We start from the raw sequence: 27,995 nt of genomic DNA, 5'->3' as shown, positions 1-27,995 counted from the left end.
CAAGAGTACATAGTGTAGAAACCAGTCTATACTCTCAGTCGAGACAGTGGTTGCCATGGGGGAGTGGGTAATGACTGGGTGGATGCATTAGCTATGCTTCTGGGGTGCTTAAAAGTGCTCTGTGCAGGGGTGTGCTGTTTGTGAAAATTCAACAAGATATACATCTATATAGACTTTTCTTGCTTTTATTTGACATTCAGTAAGAATGTTCTAAAGAATTTAGGACCTGAGCATAACAGTGATTTTAACAAAGGTCCCGCTACAAGGCCTGCACCCTGGATCTGAGCTAAGATCCATTTTATCTATTTTACAAACAGATTCTCTGTAAGACAGAGTTTGAGCAAAAGGTTCTACAGCTCAAAAAATAAAAAGTGGAGGGGGTGGATGAACACAATCCAAAAAGTTAAAATCAGAATACTTGGGCCGAAACCGGTTTGGCTCAGTGGATAGAGCGTCGGCCTGCGGACTGAAGGGTCCCGGGTTCGATTCCGGTCAAGGGCATGTACCTTGGTTGCGGGCACATTCCCAGTGGGAGGTGTGCAGGAGGCAGCTGATCGATGTTTCTCTCTCATAGATGTTTCTAGCTCTCTATCCCTCTCCCTTCCTCTCTGTAAAATATCAATATATTTTTTTTAAAAAATCAGAATACTTGGTTTTGACTATAAAAACATGAAATCCCATTATTTAGATTAATGTAATTATCTGAAAAGATTATATATCCTTTCACATGACTCAAAACTTTAAAAAGTGAAAGACCCCTGCCTGCCAGTTCCCACGCCACCATTCACTCCCCAGACAGATACCCACTATTCTTTCTTAGGAGCCCATCCTGAGTTTCCTTATGCATAAATAAAACAATTCAAAGCATATATTTTCTCCCTTTTCACACAAAAAAAACAACATACTTTACAAACTGTTCTGTACCTAACCTTTTCTGTACATTAACTATCGTAGCGAACCTTCCATATCAGCGAACAGAAAACATTCTCTTTTTGTAAATAGCTAAATAGTATTTCAGTGTACAGCTAGCTGTAGCTTCATTCATTTCACCAGCCCTGGATGTTTGATTTGTTTCTATTCTTTTACCGCTACAAGCAATGTAGAAATGAATTAGCTCATAAATATGTCACTTCTAGTATATGCTAATATATCCTCAGAATAAATTCTCAAAAACAGAGGAAGTGTCTTAAAGGATATATGGATTTGTAATCCTGACCTTGGTAGCTGAAGTGCTCCACACAAGCACTGCACCAATGTGCACTCTCACAGCAATGCCTGGGACCTATTCCCCGTGTGCTAATGAAGCATGTTAAACAACTTCCAGATTTTTGCCAACCTGAAAAGTGTTATTTCTGAGTAATTTCAATGTGTGCATTTTCTTCTGAACGTGGTTCTTATGCTTAAGAACCACTTATATTTGTTGGCATCCTTTCTCACTTTTCCATTGGGTTTTTCCTCCTCTTGACTATCTAGGAGTTCTTTATAAATTAGGTAATCAGGCTTTTGACATAATAATTCAATCTTGGTTTTTCTTTGCCCATCTCTAATTCTATCTTTACTTTGGTTTCATTTTTTTTTTTTCTTACACATTTCTACTCTGTGTTCCTGTGTTTTCTTCACTGTCTATGTCCTCCTTTTGTGCTCCTTCCATTTCATCTTAGATATGTGATGGTTTGTTTCTCTCTTCTCTTTCATGAATTCTGACACCACGTTTTATCACCTGTTTACTCACCATCTCGAGTTCTGGCATTTGTTTGTGATGTGTCTTAGAAAGATTGCTTCTTAACCCTTTTTTTCCATAGTAAAATGTTAGCTCAGAATTTTCACCTGTCCTGTGACAATATTATTTTGGTGAATGTTCTTCATCTATAGGTTTTGTTACATTTTGTCCATTTTTTCACCTTAATAAATATAGTCTCTTCGTATCAATGCTGTGTCAACTCTCTATTGAGTCCTGTTACTGGCCCAGCTCTCTCAGTAGTCTCCTTCAAAGTGATTTCGCCGTCTTCCCCGGGTTCTGTACCTCTAGTTTATGTAAGGAACCTATTTGCCACCACAAAGTAAACTACTTACGTTTATCAACATTTCCTGAGATCTGCCACCCTGAGCTGCTTTATTATCATTTCTGTGACATCACTGTACTTCCTACATGTAGAGCTTCTGCTCTTTTCTATCTTTTTGTTTCTGGACCATGCAGATTTTTGCTTACTTGTTTTATAAAATACCCAGGAGCAAAGGAAAGAAATTGCTATCTTACACTGTCAAGTTTACCCCAAAAGTCTCCACAATGTTGGTTTTTTTAAACAAAAATACTTTAAGTACAATTTAATATAGAAAACAAACTTACTTTAAGAGTTCATCTCTTTCTGTTTTCCGTGCAAACACTATATCACTGCACTTGTTCTGGAACCGGACTAGGATTTCGGTCAGCTCGTTGTAAAACTATAAGCAAACAACAAATACAATAAACCAGAACAATTTTTAATCTGAGGAGGAACACAACCTAAAGCTCAATTGTCAAAACAGTTAAAAGTGAAAAACTAAAATTTTCTACATTAGACACAGTCATACTACTTAAATCTAACTTAATATTAAATGTGAGATAAGACTCCTAAAGAAAATAAAAAATAAAATTGCTTTTTCAGAACAATGTCACTAAAAATTAAATGGTAACAAGTTAAAAGTTTCATGCCCATGTTTTGTACTTTTTCCCATTTCCTAACACACTAGCCCTATTTCATTGGAAGGACTAGATCTGCACATTCACTTCAGAAATGCAGCATCATTTCAGAAGCCCTTAGAAGAATTCCCACTTGTCTATTTCAACAAAGCATTTTATTAAACAAAATTAAAATATTTTGCTATCCTCTCTATTTTGAAAGGCTCTGCAGTATTTCTACCCACTCTTTATAAGGTTTTACATGATATCTACTGTATTTTCATCAAGATAACTTTATCCAATCATCATAATGGAATTAAAGTACCAAAGGAGTGAAGTGTCAGAAAACTTAAAAATCACTTGTTCCCTCATAAGCAAAGTAATTGGTAAAAATACAAGCATTTCCCTAAACCAGTGGTCGGCAAACTGCGGCTCGAGAGCCACATGCAGCTCTTTGGCCCCTTGAGTGTGGCTCTTCCACAAAATACCACAGCCTGGGCGAGTCTATTTTGAAGAAGTGGCGTTAGAAGAAGTTTAACTTTAAAAAAATTGGCTCTCAAAAGAAATTTCAATCGTTGTACTGTTGATATTTGGCTCTGTTGACTAATGAGTTTGTCGACCACTGCCCTAAACTCTTTAAATAGGCAATAAAATACTGAAAACATATTAAGCAGTCTTGAGACTCAGACAGATCACAAGTCTATCATCATCCAATATAAAGCACAGAATATAAAAGCCATATCCTCCCACACACCTTCCCACCACAGATCAGCTGTTTCCTCATAAGTCATTCAAATTGGTCAACTTTCCACCCCTCCCCCACCCCCCACAAAAAAAAAGGTGTCGTTGGCTTTTGATATCTCTGAGCTAATTCCTCTTACATCAAATCTTAAACCACTTTCTGCCTCGTGAAATACACAATTCATCAAAGTTCCCATGAAATGTTGCCACTTTCATTAAGATCTTATAACAAACTTCTCAGAGGCAAAAGTCATTAAAACTAACAAATTCAAGGCGCAAAAAAAAAAAAAAAAAAAAAAAAGATCCAACTGGAAAAAAAAAAAAACACATACAATTAACTTCCCAAATTACATATTCACTTCTATACTGGATAGCTATTATTTCTTTAGTACACCATACCTTTGTGCCTTCCTTCAAATTAGCTACAAGTTCAACAAAGTTGTCATATGCAGCAGCTAAATTCTTTAAAACTTCTTCTCTTAAGTTAGCTTCATTGTTAGATTGTTTCATTTTTGAAAATTCCTGGTGTGAAACCTTGTTAAAAGAAAAATTTATGTATTTACATTTATTTATCAAACTAACACAGCTCCTAACATTTTTATTGATACTTTTCTAACTATGAAAATCATATATTACATGCAGTAATTACTAGAAATTTAACAAATATTTATTTTGGGGTAGCACTGTGCTTTAAATCTTTCCTTAAGTAAAAACATCACAAATTCAGTGTATGATAAAACCATAAATAATGATTATAGATTACTATTAACATGTACACTTGCAAAAAAAGATAATCCTAAATGAACATAGATTTAGAATAAGCTTATCCTTTCTTTAATTTTTTCTAAAACATAAATCTTATTAAAGTATATGAAGTACACCTGAATATTCTTAAGAAGTCCTTCCTGTTTCTTTAGAGATTCTTGGACTTTAGTCGTAAGACCTCCATAGATTCGATCCAGCTCAGTAACAGAAAGAGCTTCTTCATTTATAACACCATCTTGAGCCAAAGCAGTCAAAAATCTGCTTGTCATATCAAAATTCACTGATTTCAGGTCATTCTCTAGACCCTCTCTTTCCTTCTTTACTTCATCAAGATTTGTCAATAAGGATTTTAATACATTTACAACCTTAAAAGAAAAAATAAAGAAAGAAAACCTTAGTTTAATTACAAAAGAAACCAGAAGCCTGGGTTATGGACTCAATCCACCAATGTGGGGTGTGCACGAGTTAGCCGAACAATGATTCTCTCACGTCATTAATGTTTCTATCTCTCTTTCCCTCTGCCTTCCTCTCTGAAATGAATAAAAATATATGAAAAAAAAGAGAAAGAAAATGAGGGTGTAGGCAGTAGAAAGAAATATGACTCCTTGAGGTCCAAGAAGCATCAAATCATAGACACACTAAAGGAAGAAGAGAATGTGTCATACCTGGATGGACATGACAAAGTCTGTTTAAGAGATCTAGTGGAATCAGATGTTAGACAATGTGGATAAAAATCTTACTTCCAAATGACTCCCACAACATATTGTTAAATGGAGAAAAAAGGTGCAGAAGTGCGTGCGTGCGTGTGTGTGTGTGTGATGCTGAATTTTGAGAAAGAGAGAAAAGAAATCTGAATATAAAGATATACATACACATGGTATATTATGTACATATGTATGCATTTGTATTTTCTGCAAAAAAGAAAAGCACTAAGGACAAACCAGAAACTAGTGAATATGATAACTTATAGAAAGTGGATGGGAACAAAGTGGAAAGAAAAGGAATGAGATTTCTCTTTTGAATCATAAACATTTTTCACATTCAAAATTAAAATTAAATCAAAACTTGAATACAGAAACAAATGAACTGTCCATCTAAGTAAAACATAATTCCAAAAAAAAATATTTCAACTCTGACTATACTCCCTTAGTGGACGTAATAAACTTAACCAAGGTCAGTTTACTACCTGGAAAACTCAATTTTCTCACCTGCAAAACGAGAATAATAATAGTATCTATCTCAGGACTGTTGTGAAGCCTGAACTAATCTACATAAAGTGCACAAGATAATTTCTAAGAAAGGGTAAGTGTTTAATTGTGTAAGAAATTACTATTAACTGGTAGTTAGGTTTTATGGTTTAACTCTATACTTTGGGCACATTATTGACTAAAGAAGCTTAGGCATGCACATTCAGACAGGGATAGAGGAAAAGATTAAGAATTAAAGCATCCTTTATTCTGTTGAAGTATAACTATTTTTGTAATTATGTGACACAGTTTGTTTTGGGAGGGTGTAATAGAATATACATTTTAAAGGTTGCAACTATTATCTGTTGGTGCATTTAAACCGATAATGGAACCTGAACCATGACTCTGACTGAAGCGTTTACCCTATAAAGTCTATTTAGCTAATAGGAAAATAAGAGATGTCATTTTACTCTCTCTGTAAGTTATGTCCAACAAAAACTAGAAAAAGGAATATACAGAACTGATTTAAAAATTAGCCTCAGGGTGAGAGTCAGGAACACTATAATAGTATTATTTTGAAACAGACTACATGTCCTTATATAGTATAGAAACTAAGGTCTCTCATCAAATAGTGGGCCAAAATTGTGGTGATAATACCCCCAAGTTAGCTAGAAGTATTGTGAGAGGACAGGCATGATTCACATGGATACAACTTCCTCTTCAGAGGGCAATCATCCCTTTGTCCTGCGTATCCACATTGTACATGCTACCTGCCTGCTGTCATTTAGTAGCAGGCTGTTGTGGTATTAGTGCCTTTGTTCAAATAACACTTATTTTACTTAATAGTGACTTCAAAATCAAGAGGAATGATGCTGGCAATTTGGATATACCAAAAGAAGCCATAAAGTGCTCCCTTTAAGTGAAAAGGTGAGCACTGTACATTAAGGTATTTTAAAAGAGATCACATTCACATAACTTTTATCACAATATATTATTATAATTGTTCTCCTTTATTATTGTTGTTAATATACTACTGTACCCAATTTATAAATTAAACTTTATCACTGGTATAGATGTAGAGGGGAAAACATAACATATATATGAGGCCTCATTATCCCCCTTGGATAAGGGGGACTATTGTAATTAGTATTCTTTGTTCCATTAGGTCCCCTGACCCCCTTTAGAGATCCAGGTTCTGTACATTCAACTATGCAGTCTTCTCTTTACTTTGGGGGCTGGTTTCCACTGAACCTCTAGTAGCTTCTCTGGCCACACCTACTCACTCAATCCTTGGATCCTATATGGGTTCACTTTTTCTGCCCTTTTACTCTGTTCTCATAATGTGCCAACTTCTTAAGAAGTCTCTTAAGAGAGGAGCTCCAGCCCTAGCCAGTTTGCTGAGTGGTTAGAATATTGGCCTGTGGACTGCAGGTCCAATTCTAGCAAGGGCACGTACCTCAGATGCAGGCTCGATCCCCAGCCCCAGGTGGGGTGCATGCAGGAGACAACCAATCGATGTGTCTCTCTCACATCAATTTTTCTTTCTCTCTGTCTCTCCCCCCTTCCTTCCACTCTCTCTCAAAATCAATGGAGGAAAATCCTCAGGTGAGGATTAACAACAACAACAGAGAGAGAGAGAGAAGCTCCAACATGCTGGAATTTAAGTACTGTGTCATCTAAATCCCCACAGCATATTTCTGTGACTACAACACGTAAGTTACTATCCCATATTGCAGTTATCCTTGTGTATACCTAATCTTTGACACTGGACTGTAAATGGAGGGTAAAGGCTCTTTTTGATTCATTTGTTAATTTTTCAAAGCACCTAGCATAGTGCCTTACATAGATTAGATACCTAATAGGTCTTGGTTGAGTAAAAACATGAAATGCTTCTGTGGAAAGACAAATAAGGAACAACACTGATAACTTTTGAGATCTACGGTCTCAGGAAATTCATCTTTTTCAAGTTTTCAGCAGTACTTGTTGCGCTTTGGCTTATTTTCCTGTGTACTTCGGGGCCTCTATCTTATCCTACATTACCTCATCAGACATCATACTTGCACTTTCTCCTCTTTTGGGACTTTCTGAGTCCAATGCCCCATTATTAATTTTCTCCTTCCTATCACCAATAGAAAGGCCATAATGATGTTACCCATTTATTAATATGCACACCTTGTCAATTTTCCTTTCAGAGGTAGGCCCAGTGGAATATGGTGGAATGGTGGAAGACAGTAGAGAGTAATGTATGCAGCAAGGAATGTGTGGTCAGAGAGTGTCTAGCCAAACCCAGTCCTTCCACTTCGGGAAATTTTCTCCCTTTTATAAAACCTTAATTAAATACTGTGAACATATGGAGTATCTAGAATAGAGTACCCAGCTCTCAGGAAGCATCAATAAATGAAAATTATTATTACAGGATTATAATGTTATTACTATAATTACCTATTACTCAATGTACATATCATGCTACTTTAAATATAACAGCCACAATTAACATCTGCATTTTTAGAAAGATGCCAATAAGAAAGAAATCAGCAATTTGTTGTTTATAATCGCTTGAACATCGTATTCATAAACAGATGACCAGCCACATCAAAATGCATCTTCTTACCTCGCTGCCCTGCATGGTCTTTGCTGGGTTAGCAGAAGGGATGGCAGCATTCAGCTCAGGCTCTGGCTTACACAAAAGTGCAATGGAGTCACGGTACGATTGATACCGTTCTTTCACTTTCCCATCTGCTTGCAAAGCTTTATCCAAAACTGCTCTGAAGTTGGCTCCCTCTGTGGGAAAAAAAATGTAATCATACTGATTTCAATAGTAATGTTTATGGGTTGGTTGTATTTTTAGTTCTGTTCTCCTTCTACAGGCCCCAATTCTTTGAGTTAAATTTCAGCATTTTGGAGCTCCTCTCTTAAGAGGATTATTACCTTTTCTCCCTTTTATAGGCACCAATTCACTCAATAATGGAAAGTCAGTTCCTGTCAAGTGTTTGCATTTTTATTTTTGAAAAACCAACTATAAAGCAAAAGCACAGTTATACCTTAAATACATTTGTGATCAATGTCCACCAAATAAAAAGCTATTTGACTAATCTTTTCCCACAACTCATGAATACAGAAAAACATCATTCATCCCCAAAATTGTTACAACGTATTTAAAAAGTATTCTCTTTCAAAGGATCACTGCTTCAACTTGACTTACATAATAGCAGATATATTTTTAGAGAAATCTCAATAGCAGTAATTCCTTTTACAAAGATAAATAAAACAATTCTCTAGCTACCATGAAGACATCATTTATCTTAACAAGAAGTTTTCAAAACAATTAAAGTTTTCAAAATAATAACTTGGCTTCAAATTAACTGTTAAAAAATCACCTTTTACCATCCAGGATTCAAGTAAAATCCTATCTAATAAAGAGGAAATATGCTAATTGACTGTCACACCCTCACAAAGATGGCGGCACCCACAGCCAATAAGGAGGGAATATGCTAATTGCTGCCACGCCCTCAAAGATGGCGATGCCCAATCCCCTAACCCCCACCAGGGCCGCAGGCACACGGCACGGCCGGGCCTGTTCCCAGGCAGGTCCAACTGCTCCACGCGCCTGTCTCCAGAGTGCCCCAGTCCCCTCAGCCCCCCAGCTGCCCAGGGCCGGCCTGAAGCACAGGCAAGCCTCAGATGGCAGCTGCCCAGCCACCCAGGGCCGCCCAAGGCTCAGGTAACCAGGGCCAGCTGAGGGTTGTGCTGCCAGCAGTGGCAGCAGCAGAGGTGTGATGGGGGCGTTGCCTTCCCCTGATCACCGGGTTGCCTTCCACACCTGAGGGCTCCCAGACTGTGACAGGGGGCAGGCCAGGCTGAGGGAACCCCCCTCCAGTGCATGAATTTTCATTCACCAGGCCTCTAGTGAAATTATAAAACAATACATATAATATGATCTCATTTATGTTAATAAAATATACACATGGCTGGAATAGGAAAGGTTATAGGAACATTTTAATTTTCACTTTATACCCTTATCAAGAATCTGAACTTCTTATAATGAATATGGATTATCTTTGCTATATTTTTTATCACTGAAGAAAAACACCTGGGCTATAATAGCAACAGTTGCAGTAAAAACAGGCTTACAATTGAACCTAATTAATCAAGCAAAAATGTGGATCCAAATCGAGATTTTATTAATTTGAAGATCATTTATGCACATTTTTACCTGCTCTTAAAGGCTTATAGAGTTCGTTGGATGCTGTCCTTTGCCAGCGTTCCTTGAATTTTGCTCTTAAATCATTGTCAGTTGCTTCTTCTTCATCCAACAATCTTAATGACTTTTAAAAGAAAGCAAAGCAACAATGGATGTCATTTCTGGTGTAAAAAATTAAAATATTTTTTAAATGATCATACTCCAAGTACATGAAAATTAGTGAAATGGGACTACTCTTACATTACTGGGTACAATATAAATTGGCACAACAATCTTTGTTGCAGAAATTCATGTTACAATGTATTTAACAAAAAAAATCTTATAAAAGGGCTAGGTGAGCCATTACTTTACTCGGTAAAATTAAAAAGGAAGAATAAGTAAGAATTTTTGTACATCCATATACCAAGACTACTTTAAACAAAGACTGTTTTTAAGATAAAAATAAACAGAAAGCTTTTGGACCTTAGAAGCCATAAACAAAACAAAGAGAAAACTGATTACCTGTATGAAATAAGATTTAGACTTCTATCCCAATACCACACACTGAATACTAACATGTAAAAAATGCCTTTTTAATGCATAGCTGAAAAGACAAGATAGTAAAGTGCCAGAAATACAAGATACTAATTTACCAGTGGAAACAAGTGTTAGAGCCAATGGCATCTGCTAATCCCTGACAGCTTAGAGCAGAGGTCTGCAAACTCTTCTGTCAAACACTACAGTAAATACTTTAGGCTTTGGGGGCCACAGTCTCTGTCCCATATTCTTCTTTTTCTTTTTCTGCAACCCTCTTAAAATGGTAAAAAATCATCCTTCATTAGTAAACCATACAAAACATACAAGCCTAAATTAGCCACTATCCTTAGTTTGCCAACAACATAGTTCACTACTGGCTTAGAGTGTGAATTTAACAGAACACGAGTAGACACAAGAAACATCAGTGAAGACCCGGCATGGCTCAATGGTTGAGCATCAACCTATGAACCAGGAGGTCAGGGTCTGATGCCCAGTCAGAGCATATGCCCAGTGTGTGAGCTTGATCCCCAGTGTGGGGCATGCAAGAGGCAGCTGGTCAATGAGTCTCTCTCATCACTGATATTTCTCTCTCTCTCTCCCTCTTCCTTTTCTTGTTCAATATTATTTATATCACTTATATTATTATCACCATAATAATATAATAGTAGAAATAGCTATAATTTATTAAGCACATATATATTGTGTGTCCCATAGCCTAGGCATTTCACTGTTTTAGTTTAGCTCCGCTTTCAAATAAGCCTACGAAGTCAATATTCTCATGCCCAAGGTTCACACCATCGTAAGTACTTAAGTACTTTGGCCCTGCCCAAAAGTACTTGGAAATGATGAAAATACAATATCCTCTGAAAGTTAACTGAAAAATCAGAACATCAGGGATGAAAGCATTGATAACAAAAGTCATGTAAGAAAGATGTGACTCCTAAACTAGGAAAAGCCAATATAACCAGCTTGAATATAATTATAGCTGAAGAAAGAAATTTATCAATTAAAGAGTTAAAGGCACAATAAAGGGAGAATAACATTGGCAAACTGTTGGCTTTAGCCAAAAAACTTGTGTTCCATTCCTATTGATAAAATGCCCTCTCTACTGGAAAATGGATACAGTGGACTTATAAAACATTTGATGGCCTAACTTCCTTTGTTTGACTCCATGTTCACTAAGAAACCCAATCCTATCTAATAAAAGAGTGATATGCAAATTGACCATACCTCCGCTACACCCACAAGCCACTCCCACCAGCCAATCAGGAGCGAGTATGCAAATTAACCCAACCAAGATGGCTGCAGCCATGGAGAGAGCAGGAGGCTTGGGTTTCCCCGGCAATGGCGGGCCCAGGCCTCCACTCAAGGCTACAAAGTTTCAATTATAGAAGATAAATAAATCCCAACAAAAATGGCAGCAGCCACGGAGCTGGAGAGAGCAGGAGGCTTGAGTTGCCCTTGGCGATGGAGGAAGCCAAGTTTCCGCAGCCCTGGCTTGACTTGGTCTCCGCTTAAGGCTACAAAGTTTCAATTATAGAAGATAAATAAATCCCAACAAAAATGGCTGTGGCCACGGAGAGAGCAGGAGGCTTGACTCCACTCAAGGCTAAAAAGTTTCAATTATAGAAGATAAATAAATCCCAGATACCAGGTCCTCCGCTTGGGTCACCGGGGGGTGTGGCCAGCCTGCAAACCACCACAGGCCCCTCACCCAGGCCGCCCCACGCCCCAAGGGAACCCCCACCCTGATCCGGGACACGCTTCAGGGCAAACCAGCCAGCCACCACCCGTGCATCAGGCCTCTATCCTATCTAACAAAAGAGTAATATGCAAATTGACCAACACTCCAACACACAAGATGGCTGCCCCCATGTGGTCAAAGATGAATGCCCCAATGTGGACACGAGATGGCCAGCAGGGGAGGGCAGTTGGGAGGGACCAAGCCTGCAAGGGAGGGCAGTTGGGGGCGATGAAGCCTGCAGGGAAGGGCAGTTAGGGGTGACCAGGCCAGCAGAGGAGGGAAGTTGGGGGCGACCGGGCCTGCAGGGAAGGGCAGTTGGGAAGGACCAGGCCTGCAGGGGAGTGCAGTTAGGGGTGACCAGGCCTGCAGGGGAGGGCAGTTAGGGGTGACCAGGCCTGCAGGGGAGGGGAGTTAGGGGCAAACAGGCTGTCAGGGAGCAGTTAGGCATCAATCAGGCTGGCAGGGGAGTGGTTCGGGGGTGATCAGGCTGGCAGGCAGAAGCGGTTAGGGGCAATCAGGAAGGCAGGCAGGCGAGCAGTTGGGAGCCAGCAGTCCTGGATTGTGACTGGTAGGATCGGGCCTAAACGGGCAGTCGGACATCCCTTGAGGGGTCCCAGATTGGAGAGGGTGCAGGCTGGGCTGAGGGACACACACCCCCATGCACAAATTTTGTGCACCGGGCCTCTAGTCTATATAAAAGGCTAATATGCAAAGTGTCCCCGCGGGAGTTCAACCGGGAGACCAGGAGTTCTATTGTTCACTATGACATGCGCTGACCACCAGAGGATGGCGCAGAACAAAGGCCCTGGCCGGCAGCCGGCAGCCCCCGATCGGCCCTGATCACTGGCCAGGCCTAGGGACCCTACCTGTGCACGAATTTCGTGCACCGGGTCTCTAGTCTTTAATATTAAAAAATCATTAATTATGAAGACTTTGAACAATCTGTGTGATAGTAACTTCTCATAGTATACTAATATTAAACAATGGACGTATGTTTCCTTAATGTCCATTTACATACCCTTACAGACATGAATGAACCTATTCTCACTCAACTGAAATTCTTTTTGAGGCTGAAGGTCAAGCTCTGGCCCACATTAAATTCACCACGATGATGAGCACCTCCCTGTGAAACCAAACAGGAAAAAGCCTCCAGTACTAATCCTTGCTGGACACCAAGGAGTCAAACTATTTTATCTGAAAGGCAAATCTCAAAACATACCTCATCTAGGATTTCTCTATTTCTTTGTAGTAGTTCAGGTAGCTCTTTGATCAACTGATCTACAGTCTGGATGCCACCCTGTTCAATCACAGACATGGACTTAGTCAATATAGACTGAGGTACGGTATCTCCAGATACATCTTCAATTGCTGCTGGAAGATTAAGAGATGCTAACACCCTGAAAAAATGAAATACTATGTTACATAGAGGTCTAAACCACCTTAAAACATTAATCTCCTATATCCAAGTCAAAAGCAATGGAGTTACCATCCCAAAAGTAGGTAAGCCTTATCAACAGAAAAATAAAGGAAAAGAAAAAAAATAAGTGATTGAGAAAATTAAAAAATAAAGAATTACTTAAATTCAGTTAGCAATTAAAAGCCAAAAAGTAAGATATATACATTAAAATATACTGAATACCTTTGGTTCTAACTTAGCTTCTTTCAGTCTAAGTAATTATAAGTCAAAAAGTCTATCTTAAAAACTATAATCTTTTTATTATACTCCTGATTGTTATGCTGTCACTGACAAATCAGAATACATAACAGTTATAATTTCATATCACCTAGGAAAAATGTAAAGAGAACAGAGTTGATCTAAGTATTAATTATAGAATTTTCATCTGTTCTCAGTGTGTAACACAGTAATAATTACTCTGTTATTTCATTTATATAATAAAGGGAATGTTAAACTTATGTTTCTTTCTTGCTAGAAAAAGAAAAATGAGGTCAAAATCCATACATTCATTAAAATTAAAAACATGAAAAAGCAAACTGAACTAGGAGAAAATATTCTCAATTACATACATCTGACAAAGGACTTGCTTGTAAAATATGTAGAGTTCATCATAGATTAATAAGAAGAAAAAAGTCTTAAAAATTAGCAAAAGATGTCAACGGACACGTCACAAAAGTTATTATGAATGGCTAGTAAACACATAAAAAGTTGCTCAACGTCTTTATTAATCAGGAGAATGCAAAGTCACGAGACACTGGTACACAAACTAAAATGTCTAAAATTAAAAATATTCAAAAAAAAAAAAAAAGACTGACAATACCAAGTGCTGATGAGGATACAGAGCAACAACATTTCTCAAACAGTGCAGGTGGGAATATAAACTGGAACAACCACTTTGGAAAACAATCGATCCGTTTCATATGAAGTTAAACATACACTAACATACAATTAATCTATTTTAATCCTAGTTATTTACCCAAGAGAAATAAAAGATGTCAACACAAAGATCTGTTGATGTTTACCGCATCAACAATCTGAAATGTCCATCAACAGGTGAAAGAATAGACTGACATTTGACCATAAAATGAAATACTGTTCAGAAATAAAAAGAATCAAAGTGATACCCACAACATATATGAATCTCAAAAACATTATGCTAAGTGCAAGATACCCAACACACATTTTGAGTATATACTATAGGTGCTTATCTATACTGTAGGTATTACATATGTAACAATACTGGACTACACTATGTACTATAATATGCATACTCCACATGTTATAATGATTACATTTACATTAAATTGTATAAAAAGAAAAATTATAGTGACAGGGAGCACTACAGACAGTGGCTAGGGGTCAGGGGAAGAGAAACGAAGGGAAAGAAAGAGGCATGAGGGTGTATTTTAGGGTGAAGGAAATGTTCTCTCTCTTGATCGTGGAGATGGTGGTGGTTACAAGGGTATTCACATTAATCAATAAAAATGAACTATACATTTAAAATGGATGTACTTCACTGAATTAAAATTATACTTAAGATTTTTTTTAAAACCAATGAATCTACCAGAAACAAAACAGGTTCAGAATATTCAATATACCATGTATCTTAACTTAAAAAATTCATTTTTACTTCTCATTTCCCTCAAATAAATACAAATTAGTGGTCAAACATTTTCACTTTGTTTCAGTAATTAAATTACTTCCAACTATATTTGGTAGGGCTTAATAAATATAGTGTCCCCAAGAAATGTGTGTTTGTGCGTGTTATGTGCTTATTTGCTATTTCACTTATCTTTCACATTCAGTTCCAAGGTCAGAAAGTAAAATGTTCATAAACTATTTAGTTAAAGAACAATCAAACAGAAAACATTAGAACTTTAGATATAAATTTATGAAAGATAAGCTCTACCTACCCATTTGCCAAATTGGTTGCTTCTCTCATTTGAGCAATTGATCTGTTAACTAAATCAGCTTTCCTCTGGTTATAGGCAGCCAAAGCCTGTTGCACTGACACAGGAACCATCTTCTCAAACAGATCTACAATTAAAAATGGAAATGTCAACAAAGTTTCGAGACAAAACTCAAATTATATAGTGACTGTTTGTATTTCCTTTACAATGTTGATATAAAAAGTCTACAAATACTTAAAGGTAAAACTAAATCACTACTGAAAGTACAATGATGGACAATGACAATGACAGCTTTTTCTCTGAACTTAAATTTCTTACCTTTTAGGTTTGTCTGTCACTGACTTTAAGGAATCTTTGATGAAGAAAAGCTAATCATAGAAAACACTTCACTTGTTTTGGGCTACTGTGCCATGGTTCAATTTCCAGCTCTACCTCTTTCTAACTATGCAACCTTGGACAAGTAAATTACTTAATCACTGTGCATCAGTATCCTCATCAGTCACGTGGGGATAATAATAGTAACTAGCTCATAGCGTTGTTGTGAAAAATAAATGAGCTAATATTTGTAAAGTGCTTAAAAGAGTCCCTTGGTACATGGTAAACACTTTGTGTTTGTTAAAATAAAAGTAAAATAATCACCCTTTCCCAATAACTTAGAATATTAATTATCTTTAGGATCTCAGCTACCAAACATTGCATATACCTACAATACCCAAGCATATTGTAACGTATTTATCTGATACAATCATGACTCCAGAATTTGATAGGTTTGAAGTTTTATTTATGAATATTTATTTTTAGTGGCAGAATCTTCAATAATATAACCAATGTTAAAATGACAACTGCTTAAAGTTTTTATCATTACTCAAATGCAGTTTCAAGTTTTCTGACTCTTGTATACTTTACATATCCTTTACTGACATCTTTTCCATTTAAAAATTGCACTGTAGATAGAACAATTTTTATTCTCATATTCATTTTGAACAATATGAATGCAAAGTATATTCAGAGCATACAATAGCAACTGTGATTTTAGGCTACTAAAAAAAAAACAGATTAAACTGGAGAAAAGATGAGTAAGATTAAACTACAACTGAATACTTGACATACCAGTGAATTTCTGGCTAATGGGTACATTGACTGGGGTAGATTTCACAAGTGTGGCTTTGCCAATAGGGTCTAGATCTTTGAGGTCTGGAACTCGATCATGATATATGAAGTCATTATCCTTCTTTGCTGCAGTAAGGGCACGGTTGATTTTGTCTGAAAAATCCTTCACGTTGACATATTCATCATAGCGAGATGCCACTGTTTTAATCAATTCTGCTGCATGCTAAAAAGAAAATGTTAAAAAATAATAATGATGTTTCTTTTTCTCAACCAAGCATTGGTTTCTTTTTTAAATAAAGGAAAAAAACCTAATTTGAGATTTTGAATTTTTAGCAATGTAGACAACATATTAACCTAGAAATTCTCTCTTCACAAATTACCCTAAAATTTAAGAATACATAGCAGATGTGTGAATTACCAAGAAAATAAAGGAAACCCAAGGGCCAATAAGTATAAACTGGCATTGAGGAAGACTGGATGTCTGGTGTTTCAATAACCCAAAGGACTATCAATTAAAATGATTTAAAAACCCTCAGGAAACCTGAGACAGGATCTTGAAACTACAAAAAGACAGAGAACTGAGCAACATCCCCTTCACTACCTCACATGAAGGCAGGAACTTCAAAGGACTACACCCACAATGAAAGAGTAAATCAGAAAAATATTATCCAGCAACATATCTTTTTCAACAAAGAAACAAGATGTCTCAGCATCAATATAAAATTTGTTTTAAAAAAAGGTTTGTGCCCTGGCCAGTGTGACTCGGTTGGGTATCGTCCAATGCACCGAGAGATTGCTGGTTCGATTCCTGGTCAGGGCACATGTCCAGGTTTTGAGCTCCATCCCCTGTACGGGGTGTGCAGGAGGCAGCCGATCTATGTTGTGCTCTCACATCAATGTTTCTCTTTCTCTCTTTGCCCCTCCCTCTCCCTTCCTCTCTCTCTAAAAATCAATAAAAATTATTTTTTAAAAAATGGTTTGCCATTAGAATTCATAAGATGAGCAGATGCCTCATATAAACCAAGAGTCCACATTTTCTTACTTAGATGGTATTAGAAATAGTAACATCAGATAATATAGGCAATAAAGCCAAAAGCATTATTCAATATTAATTCAGTACATAATGTTTAACATTTGCCAATTTGCCAGAAAGATATAAAACTTCTTAAATTTTGCATTTAATAGTTTCTACCTATATAAACTGAGAAATTGATACATCTACCAATAATCAGAATGGAAGATTTTAACACCTCTGTCTCTGTGATGGAATGGACCAAGTAAATAAAATTTTTAAGATTACAATTTTATTCACCAGTCATGGAAAACCCTGAACTCCACTATTAGAGAATACATAATATTCGCAGGCATTTAGAGAATATCTATATAAAGTGATCACATCAGGAGACAAAGCAAATCTAAAACACCAAAATTACAGAAATATAAAAATTGTTAATATTAGAAGATCTACTTATCTAATTCTTCAACCTTAATAGATTTGTTTTTAAAAAATCAAATTATCTCCGATATTAAAAAGCATTTGATAAAATTCAATATTCGTTCTCGATTTTTTAAAATATTTACTCGTGAAACAGAAATAAATACACAGTTCTGCCCTAACCGGTTTGGCTCAGTGGATAGAGCAGCGGACTCAAGGGTCCCAGGTTTGATTCCGGTCAGGGGCATGTACCTTGGTTGCGGGCACATCCCCAGTAGGGGGTGTGCAGGAGGCAGCTGATCAATGTTTCTCTCTCATCGATGTTTCTAACTCTCTATCCCTCTTCCTTCCTCTCTGTAAAAAATCAATAAAATATATTTTTAAAAAAATACACAGTTCCTTTACTTTTAAAGATTTTTTATTATTATTATTGACTTTAGAGAGAGAAAAAGAGAAACATCAATTGGCTGCCTCCTGCACTGGGGATCCAGGCCAAAACCCGGTCATGTGCCCTGATGGGAATCAAGCAGGCAATCTCTAGGTGTTTATGATCTATGTTAACTTTTGACCTATGAATAATAAAGCTATAAAACTAAAGCTACAAACCCTCAAGTGTCTATAATTGAAAAAAATCCTCACTTTTCACTGTGAGTCTGAAGTAGTTTCCTTCCTCCAGAGTGCATTTTTAAAACTGCATTAAAATTTCAAAAGGAGCTCTTCTCTGACTGGTTTAGAGACTAAATAACGGCCTGCTTGAATCTAATAGCCCCAGAATTCCCAGAAAATAAAGAAACTACATTTTTAATACTTTAAATATGCTAGCCTTAAAAAAAATCTTTCCCACAGAAACCCCTTTCATATAAGAATCTAAGTTATTATGATCAAAGTGAATTCATAGACACATGAGATACGTTTGTTAATCTCAGTTTTGTAAAAACGTATGCTTTTCTCTGATTATGTCACTGTGGGTTATAATACCAGCATACATTTTATTTTTTATAAGTCTGGGTTTCTTTTTTCATGAAAAGACTAATTTGTGTAAACTTCCTAAATGATACTCGCATAGTACCTTCTAATATCTAGGCCATATTAAAATTTCTTTAACAGTTATCTTCCTACCCTCTGCTTACCAATACTCAAAAATATAAACAACTAATAAACAGCCCTTATTCCTGCTGAAAAGTTGCCCCAGATGTCACAGCAAGTTTCTGACAACCCCAATGCCTACCATATAGATACAACTGCATAGAAAGTACTCTGCTTTTTACAGATGTACTTATATTACCACTGTCCTTCTCAAGCTAAACTTATATGCTCCAATTTAAACCAAGGCTAGGCACTGTGCAATCCTTTCTGGAGTCTGGTAATTTAGAATATTTTATATTAAAATAAATATGGTTAAATTAAAAAAAAATTTGCATTCAATTTTTTGGGGTTTATTTGTTGTTGTTTTGTTTTTGCATGAATTTAAATAAAATATGAGATTTCAAAAAGCATGCAGCAGGTAAAGCCTATAAAAGCACTTGTCTCCACTGATGGGGCAATGAGTAGGAATGGTTTTCATGAGCAAACTTGGGAATCTCATTAAGAAAGAAAAATGGTCCTAACTGGTTTGTCTCAGTGGATAGAGCATCGGCCTGAAGACTGAAGGGTGCCATGTTCAATTCCGGTCAAGGGCATGTACCTTGGTTGCGGGCACATCCCAGTAGGGGGGTGTGCAGGAGGGAGCTGATTGATGTTTCTCTCTCATCAATGTTTCTAACTCTCTATCCCTCTCTCTTCCTCACTGTAAAAAATCAATAAAATGTATTTTTTTAAAAACCCATAGAGATTAAAATGGAAGAATTAAAAAAAACTGTCCTTATAAAAAAAGAAAAATGGAGATCCAAGTTATTTAATATTTATTTCTAAGAGACTCACCTGTAACCTTGCAATCTCTTCGCCAAATTTCTTCTGCTGTTTTGCCAGGATTGACTGATGGTACTCAGCATTGGCCTGCATGATACAGTGCTTGGCAGCCAAGACAGGAAACACCTCCTGGAAATAAAAATACTGACCAGGGAAGAGTCCAACCACACAAACCACCACAGACAACATGGGATGCAGGAAGAAAAAGGAAAAGGAGACAGAAATTAGAATTGCCCCATTAATGGTTTAGAGATAGGTTAGTCAGGTGTAAACAGAGAAGACCACATGATTTTGCATGGGTTGAATTCAATCATTTCAATTTTTTTCTTTCAATTAGAATGAATGAAGGGGTGGGTTGTTGCTGTTTTTTACTTTTAAGTGAAGCCAATTAAAATTTTTACAATTCTCTTTCATAGAGCCATGAAGTCAACATTTTGTTTACAAAGAAGAAAGGAAAGCATGCACGAGAAAGAGAAGTAGAATGGACAAAGGAATAGCAAGCACATGGCTTTAGAAGCTTTCTTATGAGCCCTTTTCCAGCCTTTAGAGTCAACTAAAACGATTACTCACATACACTAATGAAATTGCTCTATAGCTGACTGTTTCATCATGTTTAAGAGACAAAAGACAGTAAAAGTAAGTTCCCACTTATACTCACATCCTAAGACTTTTTAATAAAGATGATTTTTAGCCAAATAAAAATTTAGTATCATATAACAACTAACATTTCAGTATCATATACTCAAAAACACACAGCAAACAGACAAATGAACTAAGTTAATAACTAATATGATTCAGTATTATTCTGCCCTAATCTGCCTTAAAAAATTGTATTCAAAATTAATTGTAAAAGATCCAAAAAGATGAACCAGGGAAGCAGTTATATGGGTACCGGCTCTTCTAAAATGTCAAATCCTAGCCTGCAACCTTATTGTTTTTAGGCAGCACATGTCATATAAAATCCAATAAATATACTAGACAAGCACTGTGCAGACAATAAATAAATGAATGAATGAATGAATGAATGAATAAGAAAGACATTGAAAAACTGAATTATTACCTAAGTCCTTTCCTGTCTCCCAATGAATAATATCCTAGCTTCCTGGATCATTATTTGTAGAAATTTCAGTTTTACAATTAAAATATGAGATATCTTATGAGCTTTTAGTAAAAAAGGCAAAAATAAAGGACACCTAAATCTCAAACTGCACTCATGCCAGTTCTCAAGGTAAGGCTGGAGCAACTTGGTACTTAAACAGGAGAGTTTCGAGGAATACCAGGAATGCTGCTAAGTAGTTTCCAAGTCTTTGTAGGTAACATTCTTCTCTCCATGACAAGACTGAACTAATGGCCCAACAGGATGTAACGGTACACTGTACAGCTGAACATGAGGTCTTTCCAATGAAATAAAGGTGAGAAGGGATCCCAAGTCTCTTTTTAAGAGTAATATTATTAATATCCAAGAGTCCTGGGCAACTTTCAACTAATATCTTGGTGTATTTTAAATTTCCAGGAATCTTCACATTGGACATTTTCTGACTAAACTAACATGTTCTATTGATGAATTTACATGCTCTTTTTTACTCCACCACAAAACTGTCTGCAACTTCATAACTTTAAAAAAATTCTGAATTATTAATCAATAAACTCCACTACGAGACCATGTGACAAATACCATGAGCTATCAGACAAAACTAATTCCTTGAACATTTCTGAAAGAGTAACTGAATCATACCATGTTTCACTCAATCTCAGTTTCCCTTTCTAACCATTCTAAATTTACTTGTTAGTCTAATAATCTGTTTTGTCCTTTCAAATGATCACACTGACATGCCACTTCAGAAAAATTTACATTAAAATAATACTTCCTGCAATAAATATGTGGTTTAAAGATGGTTGTTTTCCTTAGCTGTTCAACAGCAGCCCAATTTTCTATTCCTGTTGACAAAACTTAATTCTAATAAAAGTATTGGCTGAATTTGTTTCCTTTTCCTTTTTCTTTATGTCTGTTTTTGCGCTTTAGACTCATCTTTAAGAAAACAGGACAATAATTAAAAGTGTGAATAATCAACATGCTCAAGTATTCATGCTTTTTGTATCAAATCACCAATGAATCAAAAGTACACAATGCCCTTATTTGATAAAATTATTGGAGACAGATATTTAAAAATTTCCAGGAAGAGATTTAGCTTGGAAAAACAAGTTTAGTGAAGAGCAAAGGCAAAGGCATCCCTCAATATAAAATAAATTTTCATGCATCTTAAATAAAAAAATATTTCTACAAATATATTCTTTAAATGCCTCTCCTAAATTTTCAAATCTTTATAAAACATAATTTTCAACTTGCTTCTTGTACACAGTATCCAAATATTTCTACATGCAAACAGCCAAGTGTGTATAAAAATGATAACTGACCTTAGGGAGAGTGTCTTTATACTGACACTGCTTGAAAGCATCACCAAAATAATCTGCAGCCTGATTCGCCAATTTAGCTATGATGGCATCTTTCATTTTATCTGTAATAAAATATGAAATTGACCATTATAATTAAAGTAATCTGATATATCATGATTGTACATGTCTTAAAAAATCCTTATTGATGAAATCAATTCATCTGCATGAAATTTAATTATTTCTCAGGCAAATACAAAGAGTCAGAAAATATTTTAGTGGTTGCCAGGAGCTAGGGGAGAGGGAATAGAGTGTGACTGCCAGTGGGTATGAGGTTTCTTTTGGGGATAATGATAATGTCTTAAAATAAGACTGGTTATGGTCACAAAACTCTGACTATACTAAAAACCAATGAAGTATGTATTTTAAAAGGATGAATTTTACTGTATAGGAATTCTATGTCATATGGATTCCACATGACTGTCCCTTATTTTTAATTTCTCTGTACTTACATATTCAGCCCATATTCCAATCTGTTATACTAAATTACACGCCTTGTAAGAATTAATCTTATTCCCTCATTCACAGAGCCAGGGATTCTGCTAGGCTCAATCTTGTCAGTTGATGTCAATGAAATGAGATGTCCTCAAAGGTACTCTTCTTCACTAATGAATCTAAAATTAGCATGACTGGCCCTCCATCCTTCCTCCACAGCCAGACCAGACCACCAGCCATTATCCCACAATCCACCTTATTCTCTTTAAAGACATTATCTCTCTTTACCTGAGCCACTTAATTTCTTATTTATTATCTCCCCAACACTAAAATATAAGCTTCCTGAAATAAGGAATCTTGTCTTCTAATTCTATTTACCTAGAGCTTAGAGTAGGGACTAGAACACAGAAAGTACTCAATAAATACTTGCTAAGTGAATACATTTTTGACATATTACAAACCTATGTAACATTATTTCAGAGTTCAATGTTTTAAGACAATAGCTAACTATCCATTTTATAAAAATTGTAAATACAACTTACATTCTTAAATGTGCATTGTACCACCTTAAGTTCAGAAAAGGAAGCTGAAAATTTTCAATAACGCATGTTTCAAGTTCATGCTCTACACTGAACATGTCATATTTTAATCATCTTCTAATTTTAAAAACCTATCACTTACTTTCACATGCAACAAAATGACAAATTGGAATTACCTCTTGTGGCCTTTAAAAAAAAGACTTCTTGGGCCTGTGCCAGCATAATAAGACTGAGGGTCCCAACAGTATCTGGAGATATGTCCACAGTAGGTTCCCGATTTAAGGCAGATAAAACCGTCTCTTTAATATGTAAAAAGGCACCACTAGCGAACTAGAGGGGGGTAAAAAAGAATTTCTTTAAAACTTATAGGAACTCAGCAAGACTTAATTTTCTACTGTTAGACACAAAATTATTCCAAATGTTAACTCAGTTGAATAATTATTTAAATTTTATATTGTGCAAAATAGCTCTCTGACCTACAGACAATAAGGGCATTTTTTCTAAAATACTATAGAGTAACAAGAAATTTAACAAAGACATAAAAAGTCAATTGTAACAAAAAAAAGTATATTAACAGGACAAATTGAATAAGTTTATTTTTAGATATACTTCCTCAAAACTAATATGAGAATAAAGGCAGGGATAAAATACTAAAATGTTTTTAGTACTGAATGCACTTGGTTTGGTCTCAAACAAATTCATTTCTTAAACAATTAAACATATATACTTAAGGAAGCCTCAAATAGTACAGATACCTAGTCCTCTGAGGAACAGCATTACCATCCAATGCTAATGATTTCTATTTGACTCTCAGAGCTCCTTGGTGAAACATTAACCATCAGATTTCTCTTCTCAATAATATTTTTCTAAGATTAACACTGAAATCACTTTGCTCTCATGAAACAAATGATACTAGTGAAAAGAAAGAAGTCCGCCTGGGATTAAAAGGTGTTGTGGGTTACACAGATAATCTATGCAGAGATAACAAAAGGTTAACTGTTTCACGTGAAAATGATGCTTTCTGCAGTCATGAAGTATCATAAAAGCAGAGTATCTGCAGAGAGTGATCAGCTCACTCTGCTTAGTAAACTAACAGAATCACAGACTAGAACAGCAAAGAATCCAGTCTCTCATTCACAGATATGGAACTGGAGGCCTACAGCAGTTAAAGAAGTTAGACAGGACATGCAACTCTTGGTGGCAAACAGCCTAGAAAAGAATCTAGGTCTTGTAATACCATTAGTTATCTTTCCATCACTAGGTGTCCTGCTGTGAAACACAGAAGTGACTCACAGAATGGAATGTGTCCTCAATAATTCAGAATGCCCTCTAAAATCTCACATGCCAGTTAACAATTACAACTAATAGAAAACTAAATAAAAATTTACTTCATTACTGCATTTTAAAACATTTGCCATTTATGGCCTCAAAAAGAAAAGGTACATATGCATCATCTGATTGTATGGTAAGCAACAATATGGAGTACATTGTTTGCTTAAGTATGTTTTCCTCTCACTTTTTTAAAACAGCATTCCTCACCTCTCCCCTAAACTTCAACAATGGGAAAAATCAGACTCCACCTCTGGGAGACACTGGAAGGACCATTTGGAATTCCATTAAATTTGGTTGGAATCAGGACACCTGAAACTCCAATGCACTTTATTAACACTTCTGCCCTTAGTCTTCCTGTTTGTAAAATAAGAATGACATTATATAACATGCCTCACATGGTTTATCTGAGAGTCAAATAATGTATATGAAAAAACTCTGAAAATTATAAGGTAACATAAAACATGAAAACAAAATTATAGATATTACCACTTAACAATAATCACTTATTGTTCTTTAAATTGAAACAAAAAAATTAAAGCTGAATAAACCACATTTAAATATGACCTCTCCGCAAGCGTCAAAGTTAAACTTTTCTTACTAAGAGGTCTTAAGTTTTGTGACTTGTGTGAAACTTTACAAGTGTCTCATTATAAGAAAAAGTATTAAAATAAAATAATGTACAAAATTTTTTAATGAGGTTATTTCATACATTTTATAATTTGAACCCAATTTATTGAGCCATTATGTGCCAGGCACTGTGCTAGGTGCTGGGTATACAATGGTGAGGAAAATGAGAGCTGGTTTATAGTATGTAGTTTATCTAAGAACCTCAAAAATATAAATCAACTCATTAAAAAATATACTACTTTTCAAGAAAATATCTGTGTGTAAAGAAATATCTGTAAACCTAAATGCAAATTATTTTCAATTTAATCCAACTTAGTGTTGATCATTATGTAGTAACTACTGTTCTGCATACCTGGTAATGCTTAGCAGCGATTTTCAATCCTTCATCATTATCCAGGTTCTGTTCTGCTGCAATTTGGCTAGCTAAGGCTGCACAATTGAACAACACACAGCTCTTTTCATATCCTAAGCTTGCAAGAGCTGTAAAAAATTGAGAAGGAAAATTTATCAGATTATTTTTTCTAAAGAAAATTAATGTTTCAAAGATAAATTAAATATAATCTCTATCCCATTGCCTCTCACAAAAACAAGTTTCCAGACCTGTTTTCTCACTCATCATAGGCTCCCATATTGATAGCTACCCTGCTAGGCATTTATTTTCATAACAATATTCCCATCATCTAAAATTCAACAGATCAATATTATTATTCTTTCCTTCCCTGTAAGTCCACACTGTTAGTAGTCAGGTTCAAAATGAAAAGTCATTTTCACATCATTTCTCACTTAAATTCAAATACATTATTTCTATTTTTCCATCACTTCTCTAAAAAGTGTATCTTCCCACCACATTTAAACCAATTCCTCATTACTACAAACCTAAGCAAATGCCAGAACCTCCTAGCTGACCTTCCATGCCTCATTTCGTTATGCCAATACGTCTCTCAGAAGACTAACAAATTATTTAAAATACAACTTTGATCAAGAATCTACACGCCTCACATCCATTTAGAAAGCTACCATAAAAAAAAAAATTGTTTTTTAATTTAAAAAAACAGCCCGGCTGGCATGGTTCAGTGGCTGAGGGACAACCTATGAACCAGGAAGTCACAGCTCGATTCCCGGTCAGGACACATGCCCGGGTTGCGGGCTCGATCCCCAGTGTGGGGGGTGCAGGAGACAGCCAATCCATGATTCTCTCTCACCACTGATGTTTCTATCTCTCTCTCTCCCTCTCCCTTCCTCTCTAAAATCAATAAAAATAAAATATTAAAATTAAAATTAAAAAAAAGATTGAGAGTTTGGAAAAACCTCCAGAATATGATAAAAGCACAGAAAATGTATGGTGGTGGAGCAACTTCAAAACACACATGCATATACACAAACAGGGCAATACAGGAAAGCCATGGCTAAATACAAAGCAACTGGTCCCACTACAAAACAAAAAGTCAATGAACTTCAGGATGAATGAAATATATTCCAAGCAACAGATACGAATAAACTTTTATATACAAGATATATGTATATCCCAGTCTATTGTATTTCCCATAAACATTATCACCCCAATCTGTAGTCTTTTATTTTGACACTAGAGGCCTGGTGCACGAAATTCATGCATGGGTAGGTCCCTAGGCCTGGCCAGCAATCAGGGCCAATCAGGTTCCCCTCCTCCCCGCCTCCGTGCCTCCTCCTTCCCTCACCACCTGCTCGTGAAGCCACCTCTTGCGCAGCCACCACGTGGTTCCCTGCCTCCCTGCCTCCTGGCCTCCCTGTCTCCTCTTTCCCCCACTTCCTCAGCACCCCACTGCCGCCACTGGTCGCCCGCCATGTTCCATGCCACCCCCTGGTGGTCAGCACACATCATAGAAAGCGATCGAACTCCCTGTCTCCCAGTTGAACTCCCAAGGTGACAATTTGCATATCAGCCTTTTATTATATAGGATTTCCTATGTATAAAATACTTTGTGAAAACTTTTTTTCCTTATAATTAAATCTTATCTTTTTTCCTTTATGATCTCTCCTATCAGACCTAAACACAAATCAGGTGATTTTTTTTTAAATAAATATTCAATTCTCCTTCCTTCAAATAGCTCTTTTTCTTAATATTCAACTCCTCCCCATTTTAACCTGTGCTCTTTTATATATATATATATATATATATATATATATATATATATATATATATTTTTTTTTTTTTTATTGATTTCAGAGAGGAAGGAAGATGGAGAGAGAGATAAAAACATCAATGAGGAAAGAGAATCATTGATCAACTACCTCCTGCACACCCCCTATTGGGGATCAAGCCCACAACCCCGGCATTTGCCCTGACTGGGAATCTAACCGTGACCTCCTGGTTCAGAGGTCGACGCTCAACCACTGAGCCACGCCGGCCAAGCTGTCCTCTTCTTTTTCACACAAAGCCTTTCAAAATGAAAACAGCTTGATTATATAGTTTTTCTAAAACTTAAAATAGTTTTTAAAAACTACAAAAGAAAATAAAAATCACCAAATGTTACACCTCCCAGAGTTACCCACTGTTAATAAAAATGCAGCAGCTCTGACCTGTAATAGGCCTTTTACTCAATATTCCGAGGCGATACCTTTAAATGTCAAATATATATTTACATTATCATTCTTAGAATATAAAATTACACAATATTCTAATGAATGAGTAGCCCATGCTTTAATTAATCAAGACATTACTAAAGGACATTTAACTCCAATATTTACTACTACAAATACCTTGATGAACTACTTCCTGCTTTAAGCTTTTGTTTTTGCCTCCCACTTCTTCCAGGAACTTGGTTCATCATTTAACCTATCTTACTAATTATCATATAGTTCTCTTACCATCTGCTCCTTATTCTCAACCTACTAATTTGCTTGTCGCAATATCACTAAAAATCCTCTTCTTTGCCTTGCCTCTCTCTCAGCATAATGCTCCCTTTACTCCCAAATCTTTACCCCAAGTTTTCCGAAATA

The 27,995-nt window shown here is 36.1% G+C and overlaps 1 protein-coding gene across 2 annotated transcripts in view; it reads right to left on the bottom strand.

The window, feature by feature from the left end:
• PDCD6IP (programmed cell death 6 interacting protein) overlaps positions 1-27,995 on the bottom strand; it is a 47,390-nt gene that overhangs the window by 5,638 nt on the left and 13,757 nt on the right. Inside the window, exons 4-15 of one of the 2 annotated variants that reach the window (XM_080675709.1) lie at positions 25,369-25,496; positions 23,234-23,387; positions 22,048-22,148; positions 19,645-19,761; positions 16,290-16,512; positions 15,183-15,306; positions 13,033-13,210; positions 9,566-9,677; positions 7,964-8,133; positions 4,282-4,530; positions 3,800-3,934; positions 2,348-2,442 (exon numbers count right to left, since the gene is read on the bottom strand). In XM_080675709.1, coding sequence (XP_080531835.1) covers positions 2,348-2,442; positions 3,800-3,934; positions 4,282-4,530; positions 7,964-8,133; positions 9,566-9,677; positions 13,033-13,210; positions 15,183-15,306; positions 16,290-16,512; positions 19,645-19,761; positions 22,048-22,148; positions 23,234-23,387; positions 25,369-25,496 — 1,786 coding nt within the window. Of the gene's footprint in view, positions 1-2,347; positions 2,443-3,799; positions 3,935-4,281; positions 4,531-7,963; positions 8,134-9,565; positions 9,678-13,032; positions 13,211-15,182; positions 15,307-16,289; positions 16,513-19,644; positions 19,777-22,047; positions 22,149-23,233; positions 23,388-25,368; positions 25,497-27,995 lie in introns of both variants that reach the window. The other variant, XM_080675708.1, reaches the window with a different exon arrangement.

The sequence above is a fragment of the Plecotus auritus genome, assembly GCF_963455305.1.
Source record: "Plecotus auritus genome assembly, chromosome: 6".
NCBI lineage: Eukaryota > Metazoa > Chordata > Mammalia > Chiroptera > Vespertilionidae > Plecotus > Plecotus auritus.
This window is presented reverse-complemented; position numbering and strand designations above follow the sequence as displayed.